The sequence below is a fragment of the Eutrigla gurnardus genome (genome assembly GCF_963514095.1).
Source record: "Eutrigla gurnardus genome assembly, chromosome: 23".
Classification (NCBI taxonomy): Eukaryota; Metazoa; Chordata; class Actinopteri; order Perciformes; family Triglidae; genus Eutrigla; species Eutrigla gurnardus.
In genome coordinates, this window is record NC_139934.1 from 10177731 (window position 1) to 10201779 (window position 24049).

General features: G+C 48.3%; 1 protein-coding gene across 3 annotated transcripts; it reads left to right on the forward strand.

Annotated features, from left to right (window-relative positions):
* Positions 1-5424: 5424 nt before the first annotated feature.
* Positions 5425-23690, forward strand: zbtb4 (zinc finger and BTB domain containing 4). Of its 3 annotated transcripts, none has more exons than XM_084003525.1 (2): positions 5425-5489; positions 15060-23690. In XM_084003525.1, the coding sequence occupies exon 2, from the start codon at positions 15076-15078 to the stop codon at positions 20572-20574; it is 5499 nt and encodes a 1832-aa protein (XP_083859651.1). In that variant the 5' UTR covers positions 5425-5489; positions 15060-15075; the 3' UTR covers positions 20575-23690. The 3 variants fall into 3 exon arrangements, with proteins under 3 accessions (XP_083859651.1, XP_083859649.1, XP_083859650.1); XM_084003523.1 differs by lacking the exon at positions 5425-5489 and adding an exon at positions 9138-9404; XM_084003524.1 differs by lacking the exon at positions 5425-5489 and adding an exon at positions 9411-9550.
* Positions 23691-24049: the final 359 nt, after the last annotated feature.

The following is a 24049-nucleotide window of genomic DNA, read 5'->3' on the forward strand; positions in this document are numbered from 1 at the left end:
TGAGGGTAAAAATTACACTACAAATGCCCTCAATAAACACAAATATTCAGAATTGACAGACAAATATAGAACAGTGTAGTCTATGACCATTTACTCAAGTATTGTACGTTTCAAAGGAGAAATATTGCAATTATTATCTTGTATGTTTTTATAACCGTAAGTTAGTCATTGCCAATTTAGTCTTTACATGCAAAGCACTTTCTTGAACATTAGATTTTTGATATAAGATATATAAAATAACAAAAAACTTGCCCACCCTCCACCCACTATTATAAAATGCTGCTTACATATCTAACAATATAACAGGAGCCATTCAGTACATATACTTTTACTTTTGATGTTAAAGTGTGTTTTGCTGGTAATACTTGTTACTTAGCTATAGCACTTAAACTTGTTCATTCTGAGTATTTTTACTCTATTTAAAAAAAATACTTTTAGGCCATCTGATTTCTACTGAACACACGTTTACTTTAAACTGGATGTTGGCAAGAGTTAGAAAAGCTTTAAATATATAAAAATATGACTTAGAATTTCAAGGCGATGATGAATGCATATGAATACAGTTGAATTCTTTTGACGTACTTTCTTATCTTTGTATTTGCTTAGATTTTCATTTCCCCATGATTTTAGAATTTGTCATATCTTTATTAAAATTGATTTTTAGTGGTATTTTAAAGAGATGAAGGTCTTAAATCATCCAAACTGATGAAGCAATGCTGAAGAACAGTCGATGCTTTGGGATGCTGGACTTTTTTGCAGAATCTGTGTGGCTCGGCGGCCGTGGTTTGTCCACAGTCGCTGCTCTTTTAGAGCAGGCATCAAAGTGTTGTACTGCTTGTAAAAAGATACTCAGATCATTTATAATTAGCTATATTTATTTGGTATACATGTTGCAACGTTTTTTTTTATTTTTTCTCCTTCCAGAGGCTTTGATTCCTGGAAGGGGCGAGGATACGTGTATCTAGGGGGAGCTCTTGTCTGTTGATGTCAGAGCCCAGTGTGTGTTTTCAGGGGTGGATGGGGATGTGGGGAAGGGGGAGGAACAGACGGGCAGATGCAAAGCGTGGTGGGAGGAGCAGACTTTCAACCTGATATATACAATCAAAAAGCCTAAACTACTCCGATGATATATTTATCTAGTGAGCACCTGAAGCGCAATCCACCCAAACAAAAAATGTTAACATGTAAAATAATTAAATTACTGGTGGTGAGCATGGATAATTTTCTCTAAAAACCAAGGCCTGAAGGCTGTGATGCTTTTCTTTAAATAATACACCCCTGCTTACATTGAAATGGAGATTTTTTTTGGCTTCGGTAAAGTTTGAGAATCAGATTCTGGGAATGCATTGCTGTAAAAATAACCAATTCTTATCTATAATATCGGTTTAATATGCACCATCAAAAACAGACGAGGAGATTTGCTTAGTCATGGCAGTTTTTGCGTGCAGTCTTCGTACGCAAAATCAAAGTGAATTGGCTGTTATGTGAATGAGATGATCTGTTCTAGGATGTATTTCCCCTTAAGTTATGCACCAGGATGTTGTTCTTGCAATAAAAATGTGTGACGCAGGGCCGGAGGCATGCTGTCTTTGAGAGCCCATTGGAACCGGACAGGACAGCCCTTTTCTATCTGCAAGAGAATGTCCTGTTCTTTGGGTGTTTGTTTTGGCTGATGTCATCCCCTGCCAAGCATCTTCATCTTTCTTTCATCCTTCCTTTTGTCACCCACACACCCTTTCAGACCTCTCAGACTCTCATCTGCTCCCTTTTACACCGCTCCGCCGGGCCGTTTACGCCGTTTTCAGCCAGCTAATTTGCAAGCGAACGAACGATGTTAAGTCAGCTAGTATTTGAGTTTTGCTGGAGATCTGTGTTTTGTTCGGGTTCTTTCAGCCTCTTCCTGGAACTATCTGGGTGCTAAATTAATTGCTCTTGATCCTACCTCGCGTTGCAATCGGCTTAGTGTTAATCTGGAGTTCTCGCAGTACAGCCAAGTCTGGTCCAGCCACGCTGCTGCACTGAGCCCGTCTACCGCGCTGTTCTCCCAAGGTTGTGACCTCTGGCACCGTGTGTCATGCACCTCTTTGCCACACACACCATCATTCTCCTCTTTTGGGAAGCCTCATTTGAATTCCTCTGTGCCAGCGACAGCTGTGACTAGTGGTGTTATGTTTTCTGGTTGTCCATCCTTCCTGTCTCGTACGTCTGTACGTTCATCTGTCCATACATCGGCACAACCGTCCACCTAAAATCAACGATGAGCTGATTCGATTTTGGAGGTCAAAGGTCAAGGTCACTGTGACCTCCCATTCTCCATGAAAGCGATATCTCAAGAAGGCCACAAACGGTGCCACAGGTCACCGTGACCTCACCTCAAAAGAAAGTTTTGGGCCATAACTTGAGAATCTGTGTGCTAATCGTGACACTTTCTCACAGACGTCAAGCTGAGCGTATGAACTGTGACTTTGTGGGGGGGAATACAACCACAAGGCGTTTAATTCTAGTTGAAGTTTTTTCGTCGTGAATCGACTCGGCCTCCCCTCCTTTCGCTCCAGTCCACCCTCGTCGTCACATGATTGCTTTTCCTTCCTCGCCGAAGCGTCTCCTTTATTGTCTGAACCTCCCACTTGCTCTCAAACCTTCATATTTTCATACGCCCGCTTCCACTCTCTCATCTTCCCCTCCTTTTGCTGCATTTCCCTTCACCCCTCTCTCATGCACATTAGGCATCAGAGATGGCCACATGCTGCCTGCAGCGGCTCCCGATCACACCACTCACCCTGCCTCTTTTTTTCTCCCTCTTTTCTCACTTTTTTTTTTTCCTGTGTGTTTAGTTTCTCTGCTGTTCTGCTGTTTTGTTTCCGCTGGCATGTTGCCATTGCCTCTAACCATCTGTCTTACTTTCTTTTTTTTTTCCCTCTCAACCTTTTCCCTGATTTCTCCCCCCCCCCCCCCCCCCCCCCCCCTCCCCTCCTTCTTCTGATGTCAGTGCAACTATTAGTGATGTATTATTTTTTTTACTTTTGATCACGGAACAAGTTTCACCCTGAGCATCTTTTTGTTTTCTCTCTGACTTTCTCAGCTCCGCGTCTTTCCGGGCGGCTCTGATTGAAGCGCTATTTAAAGAGGCGAGCAGGGGTTGTTTACACTACAGTGCCCTCAAAATACAGGCTGTCTAGAAACAGGAAGTACCGTCGCCCCGGAGCGCAGTAGCGAGCAGCGTCAGCCAACATGCGGCCACTTCCTCCTCCTCCTCCTCCTCCTCCTCATAACTGAACAGAGGCTCCAGCAAAACAACCCCGGAGCTTATCAGAGAATTATGCACCCCTCCCCTCCGCTGCCCATCCTGCTGAATGGCGCACATACACAGCGGGCTTTTCACCCCTCCACCGTGTCCTATCTCGCTTTCTCCCATTCTCTTATGCCAGCAGCAGCCCCCCCCCCCTCTCTCTCTCTCTCCCTCCGACTGTCTCTCTTCGCCAGTACAGCATGCCTGAGTAGCTGCCTGGAGATGAAGGAGCTAATTAATTTGATTTAGCCGTCCTCTCTCTCTGGCAGTGGAAAAACCAGCCGTCCGTCCACCCCCTCCCCTCCCTCCCTCCCTCCCTCCTCGCCGTATCAGGCACCCCTCCCAGATGATTTTCCACCTATCCTTTCCAGTCTCCTTTGGCAACGTCCACACTCCGAACCCTCTCTTCCTCTTCTCCGTTGCCTCTCTCTCTCTCTCTCTCCCCCCCCCCCTCTCTCTCTAGTTATACAACCATATTTTGCCAGCTGCTTATTGCCTATCAAACTAATTGTAAATTGCATTCCAACTGTAACTCTATCGCGTGGCATTTTACCCGTCGTGTTTGTGTGACTCAGCAGTGTTCACAAACACGCTTTGGGACAGCTTTAATGCTTTTGAAGTCGGCCTGACGCACGCCATTTGATATTCTGGAGTTATATCACAAAAAGTCCCAACTATATAACTGTTGAGCATCACTTGTCAACGCAGCTCTATGAGGCCTTTCAGTGCTTCCATCCTCTCAACTCTGCAGGTTGACATCAGCTCAGAATGTGTGTTTTAGTCCTTCAGCGTTGTCTTGCAGGCGAGGGGCTGGGGCAGCGTTGAACTCGCTACCTCCACTGAAAATTAGTTTCTCATCTACTGACACTTAAAAAGCTTAAAATGCCTGAACGCTTTGTCAGCTGTGACGCTCAGCAAGAGTCACAGAGTGCATGTTCAGAGATTGTTCTATAGCGTTGTGATGTGAGCACAGGGAAATTATTAATAGTATTATCATTAATAATTAACGCATGAACATTTTTTGGAGTTACCAGCCGTATTTATTTTTATTTTGTGACATTCGTTCCCAATGTTTTTGCCTTTATTTGAATAACTTTTAGATTCCAGCAGTACAAATATCCAGTAATTCACAAGAGCAAAGATTGAGGTAATTTTATGAATAAATAACTTGAATATAGCAAGAAATATTACTTTTTTTCTTCCCACTGTATTCCTATTATTTATTTTTTATCTATTTATTTATCTTGTAAATATAGAAATATATTGCGACAGACAGGAATTGTTGCACTGACCTCTGGATTGAACGTTTCACTTCTGCTTCAGTTCCGACAATATGATTTCCACATGAGAAAGGATGTCGGGGCAGAACTATAATATCTGAATTTTTAATTAAAACATTACTAGTTGGAACTCTCTTCACCCGGCCAGAGTTGAAGCACGGTTGACTCAAAAATGTCTCTGAATATTTAATTAGATGGGTTTTCTCCACCCTTTGATGCGTGAGGAAAAGATTTTAACACATCACTGGGACTAAAAGCTCCTTGAAGAAAGAAATAATAATAATATGCATGTTCAATGTATATCTGGTATGTAACGATACGATTTATTTTTGCTGGTCTTATTACTGGCATACATCTCCACACTAAGTGGGAAATCCCACTAGAGAGGTACATTAACCCTGTACTTCCGATGTGAACTGTGGGCGACCTTTAACCTTTTCAGTGAGTGGGCATTCACTTGTGTATACATTCTACATTTTGATTAATATTAATCTACAACATTACATTTTGAGGAAGCGTGACGTTGTTAGACTCCGGCCCTGACGTTAGTTTTTGTAAACAAGAAGTGTTAGATCAGAACGTGCCCCGACGCGCTCATCGCCACAAATTACCCACTATACCGGCTCTCTGTCTGTAAGACAATGCCGAGGGCTCAAAGTCCCCACTCACATGCATCTGTGACTCCACATGTAAACATCTGTCACGCTCACCTGAACATGCACTTTGCAGAAAATGCATGTGGCGTGGTCTCACCCAATCCCTCCGTCCTTCTGTGTTCAGGGCTGCAGGCGGAGGAATCGCCGCGTCACCCCCTTCGCAAAGCCACTGCTTCTTCTTTAAGAAAAACCGCTGACATTTGAACTCCTCAAGCGTCGTTTGACTTCCCACTTTGATCTCCGGCCAAGTCAGCTGCAGAGCAGGTTAGTCATCCCCTTCTTTGAGAGCACTGAGGATGTGTACTAACCCTTGAGCGCGCCTCAGGATAATATTCACACACACGTGTATCCGTAGGAATTCAGCCGAATTTAAGAAGAACCAAACATTGTATACAGACCCGAGCACTGTTGCTGCCGTCTTCATACTGTATTTTTTGTTTTTCTCTTCTCCCAAATGAAAGCCAAACTTAAGATTTGATACCTGATCTGCACGTCAAACAAAGCCCTTATTGAGTTTAGCACATTTAGTGCTCAGCTGCACCAAAACCAAAAACAGCCTGCCTTGCGGGCGCGGCGCTGCCTCTTGGGAACTGACAGAGATTGTGAACTTTTCCTTCCTTATCAAATGTAAGACGACTGGCTCACTCTGATTTTTTTTTTTTTTTTTTTTGTATTTTTACTGGAAACACAAAGCACATTTAGCAGGTCAATGTGAGGCCATTGAACTCTGAATTCTTAAACTCCTTAAGTTACCCTGTAGGGGTTTTCATTGTAAGCAAACAAAGTTTTATGTATTGATATGTTTTGTCTGAAATGTATCGCGTTTCTACTTAAAGCGGCTATAATGATTATGCTTATGATAGCAGCAGAATGTGAAAGGGGGTCACAGTTCTGGAGCCGCAGGTAGTTATAAGCAGACTCTCTGCAAAGCGGTCCACTTTTGACGCTCTCGTAGCGTTGATTTGATTTCAGCTGCAGCAGGCAGCTGTTTTGGCCCTTCCTACCCAGCAACAAGCAGCAGACAGACGCAGTTAGCGACTAACTGGTGAACATAGAGGAGCATTAAGCTGCTAATGAGCCCGAGATTTCCCTCAAGACTCGGTGGAGACCAAAAACAGAACCAAAATGAGAGCGAGCGTTCGACGGGGAGAGAAACACGACGCCAAATGAAGGATAATGTTGCGAGTTTTTCCACATCAACTCAAATATGTCAGCGTCGTGTCTGAAATTTTAGAAACGTGCGTTCAAATCGGCTCGTCACATTAAGGTCATTAACTGATCCTGCTCTTCACGGGAGGCAGAAAAGCAGTGGGCCTTTAATAGCGCCATTTACGTAAGTGTGTGTGGGATTAATGTTACTAGTTGTCTTTTTTTATTGTTTTATTCTTTATAAATAGTTAATTGTGTGGGGAAAAAAAATATTTTGTATGCCAGAAGGTTGACCGACACCCCCACGAAGGCCCTCCATCAGATTAAGACCAACGGTTTAATATTTAAAGTCTCGGCGAGCTAATGGTTTCAATTTTCCGGCAAGATGGCTTCCTTAGTTTCTCCATCCTTGTGTATTCAGATGTGTGTGTCGCTTGGTAGCACAGTATGAAAAGCTATGATCACGTTTGGCCAAACACCCGTGAATGGGGACGGGCGGGACAACGGGGGGGGGGCCTCTGAATACAGAGTTTGTGGCTGGCTGCGGCCACGGGACAATGCCGGCACACATGTGTGGACCGAGTGGTCGCACTCCTGGAACACACACACACGTTATTGTCTTTGCCAACGGGCAATCTGCTTCACACACACACACACACACATGCGGCCTCACTTTCTTTCCCCTTTTCACACAGACAAATTGTCACTTCTAGTTTTTAATTTTACTGTCCTAAAGCTACTCACAACTGCTGTGATGCGTTCACCTCCACGGGAACCCAGCGTGCTTTGAGAGCGTGCAGGAGTGCATGAGAGTGGAGGGGGTGTGTGGAGGGGGGGGGAGTTCGTCTAACTCCAACAGCCAGAGAGGTCACAGGAACAACACCCAATCCCCGAGCGGTTCCCATGGAGACAAGTGTGGCAGTGTACAATGAGGGCAGGAGAGAGTGATGAAAGAGAGGGAGAGAGGGAAAGGGCAGGGGAAGAGCAGGAGGAGGGCGGGTTGTTGGCGTCAAGGTTCAGTTGGTGGGTACCGGGGGGGGGGGGGGGGGGGGGGGTCCACTCAAAAGGACAGTGAGAATTATAATGGTGCTGAAGCATAACAGTGTTAGGACATTCTTCCAACGCTCCTCTTATTTTTCTGCCTTATTGTTCCAGCTGATAGAATAGCTCCTATCTGAGGCCGCTGAGTGGCTCACGGCTGACGGAGGAGGGGGGGGGGGGGGGGGACGGAGATGTGTGGAATTTCCGCTGACCGTGACGTGCGTGGCCGAGAGCAACCGGAACGACGTTGTTTTTGTGTGGCATTTTGCATGGAGACGGATGAATCAGCAGCGATATCCCTCCGCATGAACCCGATGACAAAGCGGCGGCACCTTTGTGTTTTTCATTGAGGCGAGGTTAGTTTTCCCGTAAAAGAAAACAGGAGTTTTACTTTAGCCACATTTAGCCACATTTAGCCACATGGGTGACATGGCCGACCTAAAAGCACTTGATTGACATCACCGGCATCGTCACCTACAGCACTTGAACCCTTTTAGCTGAGCTCCGCCATGGACAATCAAAGGGTTTCCCTGCCCCAGGTCTTGTCTGTCCACCTTTACCACCTCTCCTCTTCCAAATGGGCACTCCACTGGTTTTACATATAGATTGTTTTCCTTGTTATGGGGAGTCGTAACATCTGGATGGAGCTTTTTTTAGATTATATTGTGTTCTGGTTGCCGTCATGGCCTGGTAGCAGAGGGCTCAAGCCATAAAAAAAAAACATGCAAGCTGGCTCAGCGTTTTGTGCAACCAAAGGCAACGTCATCAAGCACCATACTGTGTTGGGCAACCCAACTGCCTTTGTTTACTTTGCAGTTGTCGGGATGGAGGATAGAATTATTGTTGCAATAACAAAGTGATCCCATCAGCGCGGCCTGTTTTTCACACGGCGCCGATTTGGATCTGAACGCCTGTCAAGGTTAGAGACTGAGGACGTTGAGTATGAAAGCCAGTGAAAGAGTCTAGTGAAAGATCAAGTTGCATCTTGGGAAATGTAGGCGTTATTGGAGCTTGACCCACGCTAAAGACTTCAAGTCGGGATATCTCGGCCTCTGCTGCATCGATTTTGCCCGCTCTTTTTTTAATCTGCCCCTCGCACGTCCTTCAACTTTATCGAAGTGTGGTGCTAAATCGCCGGACTACCCCTTTAATGCTTCCATTTTTTTTTTCCCCCTCAACTTCACCGGTTCACAGAGTGCTCCCATCCGCCATTTGACTGCCACTGTCCTCCCTCTGTCTCGCCGTCTCTCTCTCCGCTCCCTCTCCTCTCACTCCCCGTCTGTGTGTCTGTCCGTCCGTCCCCGTGCCCAGGTTTTTTGAGTTGGCGTGGTTCCTGTTTGTTTTCAGCCATTTTGGGGACTTGCAGTGCTCGTAACAAACTGCTTAAATGGCGTCCTCTTGCTTGCTTGCTCTCCCACTCTGTCTCCCTCTGCCTCTCCCTCCCTCTCCCTATCGCTGGGCTTTGTGTATATAAAGTAGTGTGAGTGTGCATGACTGTGTGTGTGTGTGTGTGTGGGGAGAGAGCGAGAGAGGGAACAACACTTCCAAATAAAAAGAAGATTGGATTCAGTGGGGAGGGAGGGGAGCGAGGGCAGAGTGGGGGGGGGGGGGGGGGATTCACTTGCTGGAAAAAAAAAAAAAAAAGAGCAAAAACACTAAGAATCGTGTGTCAGAGGCAAAAAACTGGAGTGAGAGGGAGAGAGAGCAAGAAAGGGGGAGTGAGTGAGAGAGAGCGAGCAAGTTCGAGTGTGAGAATCGCTCCTGCCCTCTGTCTTCACACACTGCTGCCTGTATGTGTGTGTGTGTGTGTGTGTGCGCACCGCCTCTCCCTGCGCTCACTCTCTCTCTCTCTCTCCCTCACTCACACACACACACTCAGACGTGCGCATACACAGACCAAGGGGGAGAGAGAGAGAGAGAGAGAGGGAGAGAGGGAGTGTGAGGGGAGAGAACACATCGCAGCAGAGATGCAGCAGGAGGTTTTCCGAGGTACGTTCTCTTGTATGCTTGCCTTCCTGAGAGACAGCCAGAGAGAATAAGAGGAAGAGAGGCTGAATTCTGTTGTTTTCCTGCTTGTTTTTCTGCTTCACTGCTGCGGCGGCGGTGGTTGCTCTGCGCGTGAAGAGGAGGAAAAGGTTTTTATTTTACTGTGCGTGTGCTGGGGCGTGAGTGTTAGTGGGTGTGCATATTTATGCAGTGTGTGTGTGTGTTTGTGGACACGTATTTGTGTGTGCTGGGTCTGTCCGTGTATGTGTGTGTGTGTGTGTGTGTGTGTGCCAGTTACAGGCCTTGTCTCCCTCATCCTCCCCTCTGTTGCTTGCACACCACGCAGTTCCTTTTTCTTTTTTTTTTCTTAATTTCAAGAGCAATGGCTCGTTTTTTTTGGAGATTGCGATGAAACTTTTAATTTGTCCGAAAGCCTCTCCGTGATTCACGGCAGACGGGTGGGCGGCCAGCACACGTCAGAACAGATATGAGCTTTGTTGTGTTTTTGGGGGGGTCTTAACATGGTGGGCCAGTCTCCCCGATTCCTGCTCATCAAGTTACTGCCAACATCATAGGAGGTTTTGTGGGGAGGAAAAACTTGCGCGTAGGCGATGGTAAACATCTCAAGTTCTGCCGAGTGGTTCCGTCTCTCGTTCCGGTCCTGGGCCGCCCAGTTGGTCCTCCATTTTACCAGCTTGTTGTTTAGCTGGAAGTTGTCTCTCGTAGAGCAGCAGAGGGCATATTGATGTCACCAACGGCGTTGTTGCTGCTGCTGCCCCGATGCCTTACTTTTTTTTTTTTTCCTTCAAAACAACACAGCATCTGCTGCCAACTACTCCACATTCCTGGTTTCCATGGATGCCAGGCCAAGCCCCCGTGCTCAATGTATGGATATATGATCCACGCTGCCACAGGGGTAAGGGTCATAGGTCAGGCGATAGGAAGTGTAGTTTCTCGCTGCTCCGTGGTGTCGCACAGACGATGTTGTCATAGTGGTGGCATTGTGCGTTTTGGGTCCCACATGAGATGAATCATGTCTGCTTTATTCGTCTTTGGGCCTTTTTCTCCCCGTATAAATAAAAAGTGCTAAGATGCATGTCTTGCTGATTGCGAGTTGGTTGGCGTGGTTACGCAGTTTAATCTTTTTTTTTTTTAAATGCCACAAACATAAAGGATGTGGACGCATTCAGGAAACTGGTGCAGGGCTTCATCTCGTAACCTGCCGTAGTTCTACTGTGACTGTTGCAACGCGCCGCTTCGCTAACGCCGAAATGTTTCTCGGTTTGTTTGAGACCGAGAACTCCAACGGGGCTTTCGCGCACACACACCCCTTCTACAGGGAGTGCGCGTGAAATTGAAAATGATTTTGGGGAAATTACCTCAAAAAGGTCACCGGTGTAGTGTTACTGCTCTCCAGGGGTACTTTTTTTTTTCTTTTTCTCGTCCTTACTGTTTCCGAATACCTCCGACGATTCCGTTCCGAGCGAGGAGAATTATGAGAATTACTTGCTGGGCTGAGAGCTAACACGGCGTGGAGAGTATGGTGTTTTAGACATGGGCAGGTTCACTGGTGCGTGGAGCGGCATGCGAAAACACCACCATACGACAGTTTACGCGGGGGGGGGGGGGAACGGGGGGGGGGGGGGGGCACGCAGTCAGTCATGCTGAGGGGATCTGAAAGACAAGGAAACCATGAAATGTGAACATAGGCGGAGACATGTTTGAAGTCCCCCCCCTCCCACCACCACGACCACGGCTACCACCTCCGCTCAACCACTCCCCAACCCATACCGACTCACCTCCTCCCTCCCTCTGTCCCATCTGGCTGGCTCGACCACGCTCTCTCGGCCAGGGGGGTTGTGGAGAGTTCAGTAGCTGCTCTTGCTAACGATGCCCCCTTACTCAACAACACACACACACACACACACCCTCCCCTACACAGACCAACTGCTGCTCCGATAGTTGGGCCCCTCTGGCTGCCCCTCACTGGGGAGAAAAGCCCAACCGACACCTTCCTCTTTCCACATGCTCCTCGCCGCTGGCTCACCGGCTGGAACACCGAGGCCCCCCACATTCTGCCTCGCAGGCACTCCCCTTGACCCCTCTCACACACACACACACACACACATGATGACGGCACACCGTTGCTTAAGATATAAGTAAAGAATACTTCTGCTTTATTACAATTTCTTATTTTTAGAGTTTTGTCCGTCATTCATATGAGAAGTAATTACGTTGCACTCTGTAGACTAATTGCTTGGATCTGTGAATGCAGAAACGCAAAAAAAAGAAGTGCGAAGAAGAAATACGCATATTATAAAGTGACTTCCTGGTTCCGCTCAGACCCACAGTACTGCGAGTACCAGTGTACCCTGTTGCAGTTACTGTAGCTCCGTGAAAACACATGTTTTCTGTGCAATGAGAGATTTTTTTTTACCAATGTTATTGTCTGACCAGCGCTTTCCTCGCCCCAATCTGATTATTCCTTAGCAACGTTGATGAGTTCCCAGAAATGAGCAGCTTCTTTGGTCAGCACGATGATGGCCACAGTTATGAAAGTAAGAACCAAGATGGTCCTTTAATGGTGAGAGATTGAATTATCGTTTTATTTCATTTTAACGAGATTTTAATACAAACTGCTTGCATTCGTATTGAACTGTGCAAGTAATTTAGGTTGAAACTAAAACAGTATTAAAAAGCTTTATGTAATATAAAGTATTGAACCAAATAGCGTAAAAGCTGTTTATTTTAGAGGCAAATAAAGTTTTATTTTGAACCGCATAATATCACAATACCTGTGGTTGGAATTTCCTTTTGAGACGGAGGATGAAAAAGAAGGAAACATGCATGGTAATTGAATCCCGACAGTTATTTGTCTGCACGAGTACTAGTTCCAGTGAGGAATAAACAGATTGCTCAACGGCTGGTTCAAGGCCTTGAGCTGGCGAACCCGCCAAACTCCTCTGCCATCCTGCCTCGCGTTATGCAAGGCCACTTTAGCAGCGATGTTCCTAGTGACTGATTGACCATTTAAACTCAGCGGATTACTAACTAATGGTTTCCAAGGTCATGAAGGGATGCATGTTTTTTTTTTTTTTCAGATGCTAATGGCAAAGTGTCACTGTCAAATATAAAACTTCTGTTTTGAATTGGTCCCAGACTTCTAGCGGACAATGTTAGGATTGCTTAAGGCGAGCGGCGCTTTTCATTTCTGCACAAAACTGCACTTGAGGGAGACTAATCTGCTATTAGTAAATAGTATCTGCTGTCTCTAATGGTTGAAAATTAAAATAATTAAATACAAAAATAAAAATAAAAAAACAGCTGTGTTTAATTCATGTTTCTATTGAATACAAATTGAATCAGTGCGTAACCAAATGTAGGCCTTTGTTCCCCTCTTGTCTTCCAGTGAAGAGCCGTTAAATGGAAGCCAACGCGTTTTGGTGAAATGTGTTTCATGTTTACGTGGGCCTGGTTAATAATTTGTCCTGCCCCAGCCGAGAACCTGTTCTCTCTGCTGTGCGGTTTCTTCATGCCACATGTGTAAAAGGATTACCGCTTTATAGTTTGACCAATGTGTTTGTTTGTGCCGAGCATCCTGTTTACGAGAGGTGTGAGAACAAGGTCGCCCCGTTTATTTTGATTTCCCTTTACGGTCCTCGCCACGTTCACGGTCACATTTTGTTTGTGTGCCGGTTCGTGAGCTTGTACAGGAGGCTGTGTGTGTGTGTGTATCTGCTCATTTGCACAAATAATAATGATACTAGAGGTTTTCTGCATGTGCACACGTTACTTTGCATACCATCCAGTACATTCGAAGCGCGTTAAAAGCTGCCTGTCACAGTCAGATGGCGAGTCGTGCAGACTCTGCTTGTGCAGCGGCTGTGTGCGTCACAGGGAGATAAAGGGAAAGAACGAGGGTGCGTCATACGCATTTTCCTGCCTGTGGCGCGAGCACTAGATGAGATGGTGAAATTTTTAGCCTTAGCCGTGTCTCTCGGTGTGTCCGCCCACTTGTAGCAGACTGGCGCTTGCCATAAGGGATTTCCTGCTCAACATCTATCGCTTGGCGAATGGGAGGCCTGTTTCAATACAGGGCAGCAAAACACAGCAGGCCCGGCTCGACAGGATCGTGCATCCTTGCTTTTTTCCACATCTTGAATAGACATCAACTGATTTGTTGTCCCCCGCACAAAAAAGCACATACGTCATGAATTCTATCTTCCTTTTATTTTTTATTTTTTGTACCATACTTAATTTCACCTGTGCCACTCGGATTCACCTTTTGGGTTCATTTACAAGTGTTGAACTACTTTGTTTACGTCTGTTTTTGCCCGTGGGCATGTACGAGTGTATGTGCACACACGCATGTTTGTTTGTGTGTTGCTGTGAGTGCATGTGCTTGGTTACGTGTTTGTCTATGTGATTGTTTGCCCGGGCTCCTGTCTGTCTGACAGTGCAGCGTGTCTGACTGTTTTAATACCCCCACCTCCTCTTCCTCTCTTCCTTCTCTCCGTCTCCTGCTCTCCCCGTCTCTCTCTTTCTCTCCCTTTTTTCTATCACCCTTTCACTCTCCCTCATCCTCACCCTCGCTCTCTCTCCCTCCTCTTCCCTCTGCAATAACAGTGCTGACCTAGTTTCTGCCTGTTCAGGGCTGCCTGTGGAATTTTACAGAGGCCTGCCTTCCTGGCTGCTTTGCTGCTCGAAAAACGCAGGCAGAAAAGCATGACTGAGGATTTTTTTCTTCTCGTCGCATCATTACGGCCGTATACCGTCGCCGTTCTTCTCCCCCCCCCCCCAATCTGCACACCTAAATTATGGACCCGTTTTTTTTAAATAAGTAATAACAGCAAATTGCCTATCACGCGAGAATCTACCGCTATCTCGCGCGCGGAGAATTTGTAAACGGAGAACGGGACTGTAACCACCACCATGGCAGTCGAATTAAAATGGAAATGAGAATAGCATGTCGCTCATCTTCCACAGCTTAGCTGAGATTGTACCGGATGCAGAGGGCGGAAAAACACCCCTTTCTCTGTGCACATGCATGCAATCTCCCTCCCTTCTCCTCTTCCCCTCTTTCCTCCCCTCCCGCCTTAGCCTTCTCAAATAAATGGTTAGAGTCATGCCCGGCAAACACTAGCCACTGCCAGGAATGGCTAACAAGCCTCTTGCTCAAACAGCGAGAGAGAGCGGGACTATTTTTGCGTGCGTACTTCGGGACATGGATCTAAGTCAAGACTCTATTCTTAGGGAATCTTGATTAAATCTGAACGCCTTCCAATTAGGCATAGGGAATGTTGTGTCACAGCCGAGAGAGATAGATGTCTGGAATGCCTTTCTGAAGGCTCGGTTGTGGCACGCTGAAATCTAAACCAGCACTGCCGCAGATTCATTCCTTCCCCCCCTACCCTCTCCCTCCTTTCACTCACCATTCCTGGCTGAGCTGTTGGAGTTCAGCATTGCTGGGGCATTCAGTTTTCTTTTTCCGTTTCTCAAAAGTGTTCCACGAGCGTCATGACTGGTACTGCGAGAGCTCTGGGTGTATGTTAACCTCGATTCTTTGCTTTATGTCGAGTGATTTATTTCGGAGTTGTGCGTTTATTAATCGGGATGTTTTGAAGGCTGACGTGTACTTGTCTGATTTCTCTGTTTCAGATTTCGGGGGCTGGTCATGGTGTCCGGTGAGAAGGTGTGGGACCCCCTCCATGCGGGCCTTATTCAGTCTCGTCTGAGTGAGCCACACCTGACTGCTGGGCTAACTCCCTTCTGCAATATCAGACGTCGTTCAGCTAAGGACGCCACGTGTCAACAGAGTCGGCCGTTGTCACCTTCGTCTTCCCCGCCACTGTCGTCAGTGGCTGCAGACACTCGTCGCCCAGTTCACGACTCCTCACCTGTCAACTTCTGTGGCCCGAGCAAGATCCAAGGGCTATACAAACCAGGCCGCTGTCTTGGAGTGGCCTTCCAGCCTGAAGAAGAGGAGGAGGAGGAGGAGGAGGAAGGGGAACCCGAGCAGTTGGGGATGAAGGGTAAAAGGCACGGAGGCCGTGGAGAGGCCATGATAGAGGACAGGCTGGAAGACATGGCTGATGGACCTAAAAATGCAAAAATCACCTTAAGCTTCCCACTTAGTGCCGCCCCCCTTCCAGCCTCCCTCACATCTCCAAGCCACTGTCGTAGCTCCTCCTCGTCCTCCCCTTCCCCTCACCGCCGGCGGCCATCCTCCAAGAGCTCCGACGAGGGTTCGCTGTGGAAACTGGACGCCACCATGGACGTAAAGCACAGACCGTTTAAGCCCCCGAGGCACGACAGCTCTCCGTCCTCTTCCCCTTCCTCCTCCTCATCTCCCATGACGACTCATGCACTTAGTCGGAAGGACATCAAATCCCCACCTCCTCTGAAGTGCTCCAAACTCAATCCAGAGACTCAGTTTCACAGGTCGCCCCCGAGATCCTCCAGCGGGTCTTCAGGCGGCTGTTACGGTAGCGACGGGTGGGACGACAGGCACAGAGTGGCCAACGGTACAGCCTCACCCTCTCAAACCGCCCAGATCCTCTTCAGTTTGGGCACATCCGCCTATCAGAGAGGCGGGGACGCAGAACGGAGGGAGAAAATAACAGGGAGACCTGCTGGAAAAGTGGGCAGCCCTCATGGACCAAGTCTTCACCCACCCACTCTACACCTTCCTCCCCCCTTACCACCGCCTCCCCCTCCCCCGTCTGAGGGTCTTACCGCACCCCCTCACTCATCCTCCTACTCCCCTACTGACAGCCTGAAGCCCGAGCTGATTTGCGGGGTGTGCCATCGGCTTTTCAGCTCGGCTTCCTCCCTGACAGTCCACATGCGGCTGCATCGTGGCAGCCGTGCCCTCAGTTGCTGCTATTGTGGCAAAGTCTTTATCCACAGCAAGAGACTGCAATCCCACGAGGCCTCCTGCAGGGTGCCAGGCCTACCCTCCCACAGCCTGGGCCCTCCCTCTCTCACTGTGCAGCCAAAGGAGGAGCCGCTCGAGGAGGGCGAGGTGAGAGTGGAGGGGGGGGTGATTGTGGGGCAATCAGACATCGGCAAGGCACGGCCGGGGAAGAAAGCACGGAGCCTCCTGGCACGTATCCAAGGTGATGATGCAGCAGCCGCAGAGCTGTTAGCGGGTGATGAGCACCATTTTGTGAAGGTGGTGGATGGCAATGTCATTTACTTCTGCTCCGTGTGCGAACGCTCCTATATGACTCTATCCAGCCTGAAGCGTCACTCCAACGTGCACTCCTGGCGCCGCAAATACCCGTGCCATTTCTGCGACAAGGTCTTTGCCCTGGCCGAGTACCGCACGAAGCATGAAGTGTGGCACACGGGAGAGCGCCGCTACCAGTGCATCTTCTGCTGGGATGCCTTCGCCACCTACTACAATCTCAAAACGCACCAGAAGACCATCCATGGGATTAACCCCAGCCTCATCTCCAGTGAAAAGACAGCTAATGGGGGCTATAAGCAGAAAGCCAATGCCCTCAAACTCTACCGCCTCCTCCCCATGCGCTCCCAGAAGAGACCCTACAAGACGTACAGTGACAGTTTGCATAATGGCCTGCTAATGCCACCAACTGACACACCTTCCCTCTCCCTGCCTGGCCTGGGCTGTGCTCTGGGCCCCGGGGACCTACAGAGCCTCATCGGTGGGGGCCACCCTCAGAGTGTAAAGCCTGACCCAGATGACTTCCCCGATAGCTTCCCTGTGTCTGCTGAGCACGGGGACCTCGCCGCACTTATACCCCTCCCCCAAGCAGACATGCCCCAAGTTAGAAAACACGAGAGTGAGGCCCCAGAGCTAGAGCAGGGGAGAGGCAGTGGCAGCGTCAAAATGTCTAGTAGCAGCAAAACCAAAACCCCGAAGACCGGTAGAGGCACAGAAACTAGCATGCCTTCTGTAATAACATATGGCCATACGAAACCCTCCGTCATAGTTCATGGGACAGCAGTGTCGTCCTCTGTCATTGTGCATAGCAACCAGGTCACCTCTGGGAGTGAAAAGAGCCCGATGAGCAGTCCATCCTCCGAAACCAGCAGCAGTCAGGCTTCACACAAGGGCGTTCCCAGACCAATTAAAAAGCAAAGGGATAGTGCAGATAACCACAGGAAGAGGTCAAGAGACAGTTCAGACACCACAGAGGAGGGCTCCAGAGGTAGACAGGCTGAAGAGACGGGCAGATTATTTCACAAATCACGCAAATCCCACAGCAAGGGCGACATGTCGCACTCAAAGCTGATGTCAGCGTCGGTAGGGTCACAGGTCAAAGAGGCAGGGCCCCTGTGCCAGATTACTGTACGTATTGGCGAGGAAGCCATAGTGAAGCGCAGCATCTCCGAGACGGACCTTAGGAGAGACAAGAGCCTCTCGCCGCCTAAAACCAAAAGGAGTGAAGCGTCATCTGTGCGGGAAGCCAAGGAAACACGCCACTCACACTCCCACCACCATCACCATAAACACCGCCTCCACCGCCGAGTCAGCCTGGAAGAAGAAGACGACAAGGAAGGAGGCGACTGTGAGGAGGAGGAGGTCAGGAAAAAGAGTTCCAAATCCCCAGACGAGGTGAGGGAGTACTACTTCCGTCGGGAGGTGCGTGACCAGGACAGCGACCATGACACAGATGATAATTTATGGCGGCCTTACTACTCCTACAAGCCTAAGAAAAAGGCCCAAGCGCATCTACAGAGGGTCAAGAGCTGGCAACGGAAACTGAAATTCAAGCGCTCCATTCGGTTGAAGAGGAGGACGGAGAGGCTCAAGAACCACGTGACTAAAGAAAAAGAGAAATCACAAGACGAGCAAGAGGACAGGAGTAGCGAGGAACCAGAAAAGCTGTCAAAAGTGAAGAGAGACGAGGGAGAGGAGAAAAAGAAAGATTATCTCCCGTCCCCGCTGAAGGAGAAAAAAAAAGACGCAGAAGAACAAGTTAAGGAGGCCCATCGCGAGGTTTCCACTCCTCCTCTGCACTCTCCAAAGCCTCCTCTGTCTACCTCAGTGGCCCCTACAGGAATAAAGAGGCGGCCTTGGACTAACGGGAACGCAGCAGAGTGTGGTACATGCGGCTGCTGGTTCTCCAGCCCCAGGAAGCGAGACAAACACGAGCTGAGCCATCTGCTGGAGTTTGTATGCCTCTTCTGTCGTGCCACTTTTCCCTCGAGGGATAAGTTGGAAGACCACCAGAGAGCCCAGCATCCCAGGCCCACTGAGGCAACCTCTGGACCCCCAAAAGTGGCACTCGGCGAACAAGTTGAAGGACTCGGGGTTAAAGCCGTGCCAGAAATGGCAAATTATGATGAAGAAAGGGGGGGCCAGGGAGGCTTAGTGGGGAGTAATTCTAGTCCAAGTCGCCTAAGCAGAAGAGCATTATCACGACACACCTGTCCACAGTGTCACAAGGTGTGCAAGACATCCTCAGCACTTACTCGCCATATCCGACGCCACGAGTTAAGCAGTTCCCCGGAGAGAGAAAAGGAAGATAAAGACCCGGAGCCAAAAACAACCGAGACAGCTGTTAACGCTGTCAGACGAGGCCCAGAGACTGAAAAATGCCAGGGTCCGAGCGCTCTCTCGGTTTCAGTTATCAGCTATTCAACGCCAGACCCGCCCGGCGGTGGCGACTGTCTGGCCTCGCAGCAACACCAAGACCATCTCAGCAAACTGACGGACGAGCACCCGACGTCAGAATCCAGCGACAAACCGGAACTGACGGAGCTCACGCATCCGGCTCTGGCGAAAGAGCCCAGTCCACAGATTGCAGACCCTCCATTAGAAAGCCCGGTTAACCTTACACCCACCAAACACGATCTGACGCCACCCTCTACCCTCCAGAGCGTGCTAGTCATGAATGGACCCGAATGTCTGGACTACCGCACCCCCAGCAAAAAGCACCTCGACAGCCACATCCATAGAATACCCAGCCCCGTGCACGCCGTGGCATCCACCAACACCTCTCAGAATGTGCCCATGACGTCACAGACCAGAATAACCACTGCTGCTCCTCCTGTTTCCATGACAACGGCTCTCAGCTCCGAGGGGGGATTCGTGAAACGGGATGGGGTCATTATGGACAGGGAGAGGCACGGTGGGAGCGGTGTGTTTCTACACGTGGGTTACGAGGAACCAACCCGGGTCCAAGACCTCAGAGTTCAGCCCCTGTCCAGGAGTCCCTCTCCGGACGAAGCACAAGACCTGACCATGTCCTCCATTCTAGCTCGAGAGAGGGAGATGGAGAGGCACCGAGAGAACGAGAGGGAGCTGGAGAGGCAGCGAGAAAGGGAGAGGGACAAAGAAATGGTGAAAGAGAGAGAGAAAGAGATGGAGAGGGCCCATCACATGAGTAGAGTTGCACACGACCCGCAGGAGCAGATTTCTCTGTTGGTCCCTAAAGAGGAGCCCTTGAGCCCCGTTCCGTCTCCCCAGCATATCCCCCCTCAAACCACTATGAATGGATCCTCCTCACACAGGCACACTCCCAAATCTCCCTGCCGGCCCCCCTCAACTATTGGCCCGCTAGCTCAAGGCAACCGCCAGGTTCACTCCAGTTCACAAGGACTCGACAGACTTCCACTGCCCACTGGAGCAGCTGGTGCCGGCGACCGCCCCTCTGCCCACGCTCTGCTTCTCCCCCGAGCCCCCCAACCACTTGAGCCGGAGCACCACGATACTGTATCTTCCAGAGATTCCCAGCAGGGGGACGTCACCCCGGTGGGCTACCATGCCCAGAATTACCCCCTACCCCTAATCGTGCCGGACAGCTACCGCTCCGGTAAGAAGCAGGAGGAGAACTTGCTCATGTCCGCTTATCCTGCTGGAGCTCTTCCCTTCGGCCCGCTGGGGAAAATGATGGTCCCTAATGGCGGGGACCTGGCTAAGCTGCCGTTTTATCCAGACCCTTACCAGCTGCTCTACGGGCCCCAGCTGCTAGCCTACCCCTATAACCTGGCGGCGCTTCCCGTGGCTCTGAATATGATGGCGCCTGGGGGCGACAAGGTGGAGCCTCTGCCTTTCCTCCCCGCCATCTTCAACTACGCAGCCACTGCCGGCCCTTACATGGGCTCGGCCCCGCACCCCCTTGTGGCCAACCCCAGCCTGTACGGCAGCAGCGGCGGCGGCAGCAGCAAGAAACAGCGAGACAGCAGCAACAAACCGTAGGACACAGAAGCACTGTAAGGAATATATTTCAATGGGGACGGCCTGGCCTATTTAGGACAGGAGCGGGAGGGGTGCGTGCTCACTGGGTCACTGAGTACACTCGCACAGTACCCCTGCCTCTCTTTTATTCAGTAGAGATCAGAGCTAGGCATTAAACCAGGATTAGGTTGAAGGGAGGAGAAGGAGCAAAGAAACGGGGAGAGGGGCCCGATGTTATAGTGACGTGTCATGTACTCCCCTCTCTTTACTCCTGCTCACCTTCCTCCGTGTCTCTCCCGTCTTGCTGTAGTGTGTCGTAGTTCTAGAGCTTGATTAATCTTCCTCCCCGTACTCATTATATTATCTATAAAGAATAAGAACTGCTACCGGGGGGGGGGGGGGGTGTCGTGTCGTGTGAAAAAAAACAACCCAAGTTTCATGCTGCTTCCCTTTATAGTCAACACGTAGCGAGGATAAAACACTCTTCAGGGAAGGGTTTGCGTGGACAATGATGAGAGACGTGACAGAAGAGTCCTCGCCCCCAACACAGTCGGAGCGTTAAGCAAACTCGAAAAAAACCGTGCGTCGTGTTTGCGTGAGCGAAAAGAGAACGCGGGGTGCTTCCCGCCGTTTGAAAACTGTCCATGGAAGTAACACGAGCATGTACATGCACATGTGTGTAGATGATTTGTGCATGCAGAGGTGGGCTTAAGCAGGTATCACTGCATATGTGTGTGAAAGTGTGTGTGAGTGTGTGTGTGTGTGGCTAGATCATTCCGTGTGAGACTCACACAGCGTTCCTGCTCTAGCCGGGATAGCTACTGTCGGTCAATATATAGAAGTGCATTTAGAAGTGATTCCTCATATCCAAATCATTAAGAAGTCAACGCTGTGGCTGGGACGGATGACAACGACGGATCATCCGAGCTTCTAACGTCTCGACTAACCTGGCGACTCTGTGGCCAGGCGGCACTATAGGATCTGTAGAGCATTCACCATAGTTTATACCTTATGTGCACAAAGTAGGAAAAAAGTTGTGGTCACTTAAAAAGGGGACACTTGTAGCTGCTTGGGATATGTAGCTGGCCACTGGGTAAGAATGAGAGGCAGGTAGACCATTGCACTTCCGATTTTCATCTCATTTCCTTCACGTAATAAAAAAAAAGGAAAAGAATTTTAAAAAAAACCGCCAACCTTCATCTTGCGTAGCTTTTTCCACTCTTTGATTGGAGGGAAAAAACGGCCCATTTCTTAACCCAGGAAGAAGGAAATGATAGCGAGGATGGGGAAAAAGAAAAATGGATTCAGGGTATTGAGATATTTCTGTATAGGAAAAGAAATATATACGGGCACAAAACTGTTTGACTCTTGAGTCAGAAGGACCCAGAAATGACTTTGGGGACGACGCGTCCTCCTCCCTTACTAAAGGGCGATTTCAAATAGCCTAAATAATTCCCCCTCCTGCCCCGTGTCGTTTACTAAGAGGTAGGAAAAAGGCTGAGCTTAGCAGCCAAAGTGGCGGCCGAAACTCCCCAGGTGACCACCCGGGGCCTTTTTTTGTTACGTGTAATGTTATCTCTATATGTTTGTTCTGTTGTTTATGTTGTTTAGCCCTCTTACCGGATGGACATGGCTTCAGTGAAACAAGGGGGAGTAAACTTAAAAATACGAATGTAAATTTAGTCATGAGGTTAATGAAGTACAACTGCATTAATGGTAGAGTTGGTTTCAGTTCCTTCTTTTTTTTTTGTTTTTGTTTTTTGTTTTTGACACAAATAACCTGTTAAAGAACCGTATAACGTCTGGTATGCATATATACAGTAGTCCTAGGAACATGTCAGTAATCTTGGGTTCTGTATCCACAAAGCATGAGCAACACTTGCTTCCTAACCGTTTATATCCTCAGCAAATCTGGCATCGTGCGCACAGCTTTTTTTTTTTTCCTGACTCTCTTCATCTTCCATATCTCTTGTTTTTTTTTGTTGTTTTTTAATTATTCAATATAGACCGCAGTTTGGAAACAATTCCACGAAACTAGCTGCCGCATTTACGTGTCACGATCACCGTTTTTAGGAGCTGTTTAATTCTCCCTCTTCCCCTCAAACGCACACTGCACCTCCTCTGGATGAAGTGTTTCAGTGTGTGTGTGCACGTGTGTGTGCGATGGTACCGGGGCGCCTTTTTTTGGTTTCGGGCAGGAGTGTTAAAACACATTGTGACCAACTGCAGGGGCGCACAAGCATCCCCTCGGGTGTGGTTACAAGCCTTTTTTGCGTGGAGGCGTACGTGTTGTGTGTACGAGAGTGAGTGACTGCGCGAAAAATGAAAAACCAAAATAAATCTGCCTGAGCAGCATATCCCTTGGCAGTATATGGGCCACCTGTTTTTTTTTTTTTCTTCTTTCTTTTGTTCTTTGACACTTTTCTGTGGGTTAGTTTCAGTGTAAAAAAGCCTTGCTGTCTCCAATACACTATCTCAAGCCATTCCTGTAGATGTTTTTTGAACCATTTCTTATGCCATAGTTTGCCATCATGGTTACCATACCGACCAAAAGCATGCAAATCGACGTATCGTAGTGACTGGACTGGAATCTGGTGGTAATATACAACTATTTACTGTATGTTTTAGTTTAAATGAATGTGCCTCTGCTTTGATATTTAAATAATTCTCTATAGTAAGACGTGGATCTGCCAGATTTCAACCTGTTGAGGTGCCTTGTTATGGCATAAGAAATTTGAATAGCAAAATGGGACGTTTTCCTTGAGAGATGGCAGTATGGTTTGGAGATAGATTTCATGGCTTTGTTTGCTATGAAGCTGTTCATAGATGTAGGGGTGTGGCTAAACTGTTTTTGGTATCGTGTACATGTCTAGGGTAATACTGTGCCATATAGAGCCCACGAAAAATATGTTAATGTTATTTTTAAAAGATGTTTTAATGTTGCCTGATGACTTTGTCTTTAGATTTGATACAAAGGCTTGTAGCCACAGCTCTGTAGTCTCCCTTTTTTTTCCTACATTCTTCCTCTCTCTCTCTCTCTCTCTCTCTCTCTCTGCCCTCGTTTCCGTCTCCCTCTCTTTCTCTTTGCTGCAATCAAACAAAAATAAAGTATTAACCTGATGACCCAATGAAATCAACTCTAGTCTGGACTCATGTTTTATTTTTTGTTTTGTTTTGTTTTAATGATGTATCTGTTAATCTTTACAAATTGATTTGGAGCTCTTAATGTGAACCATGTGCTTAAAGTTGGCCGATTTCACGTCGTTTGATCCTCCCCCTGTGAATTCTCCAGTGAAATGTTCATTTAACATTCAGTGAACAGACGGCGGTCATCCTTTGCACTTCTTTCCAGCACATGCTTCACTGGTTGATACTTCTATCGCTCTGCATTCAGCGTTAAGATCTGCTCTGTTTGAATCGTTTTTGGGGGTTTGCAATCGTTTTCCTGATGATTTCTTTTACATCAAATTAACCACTACACCTTTAATTCTAAATA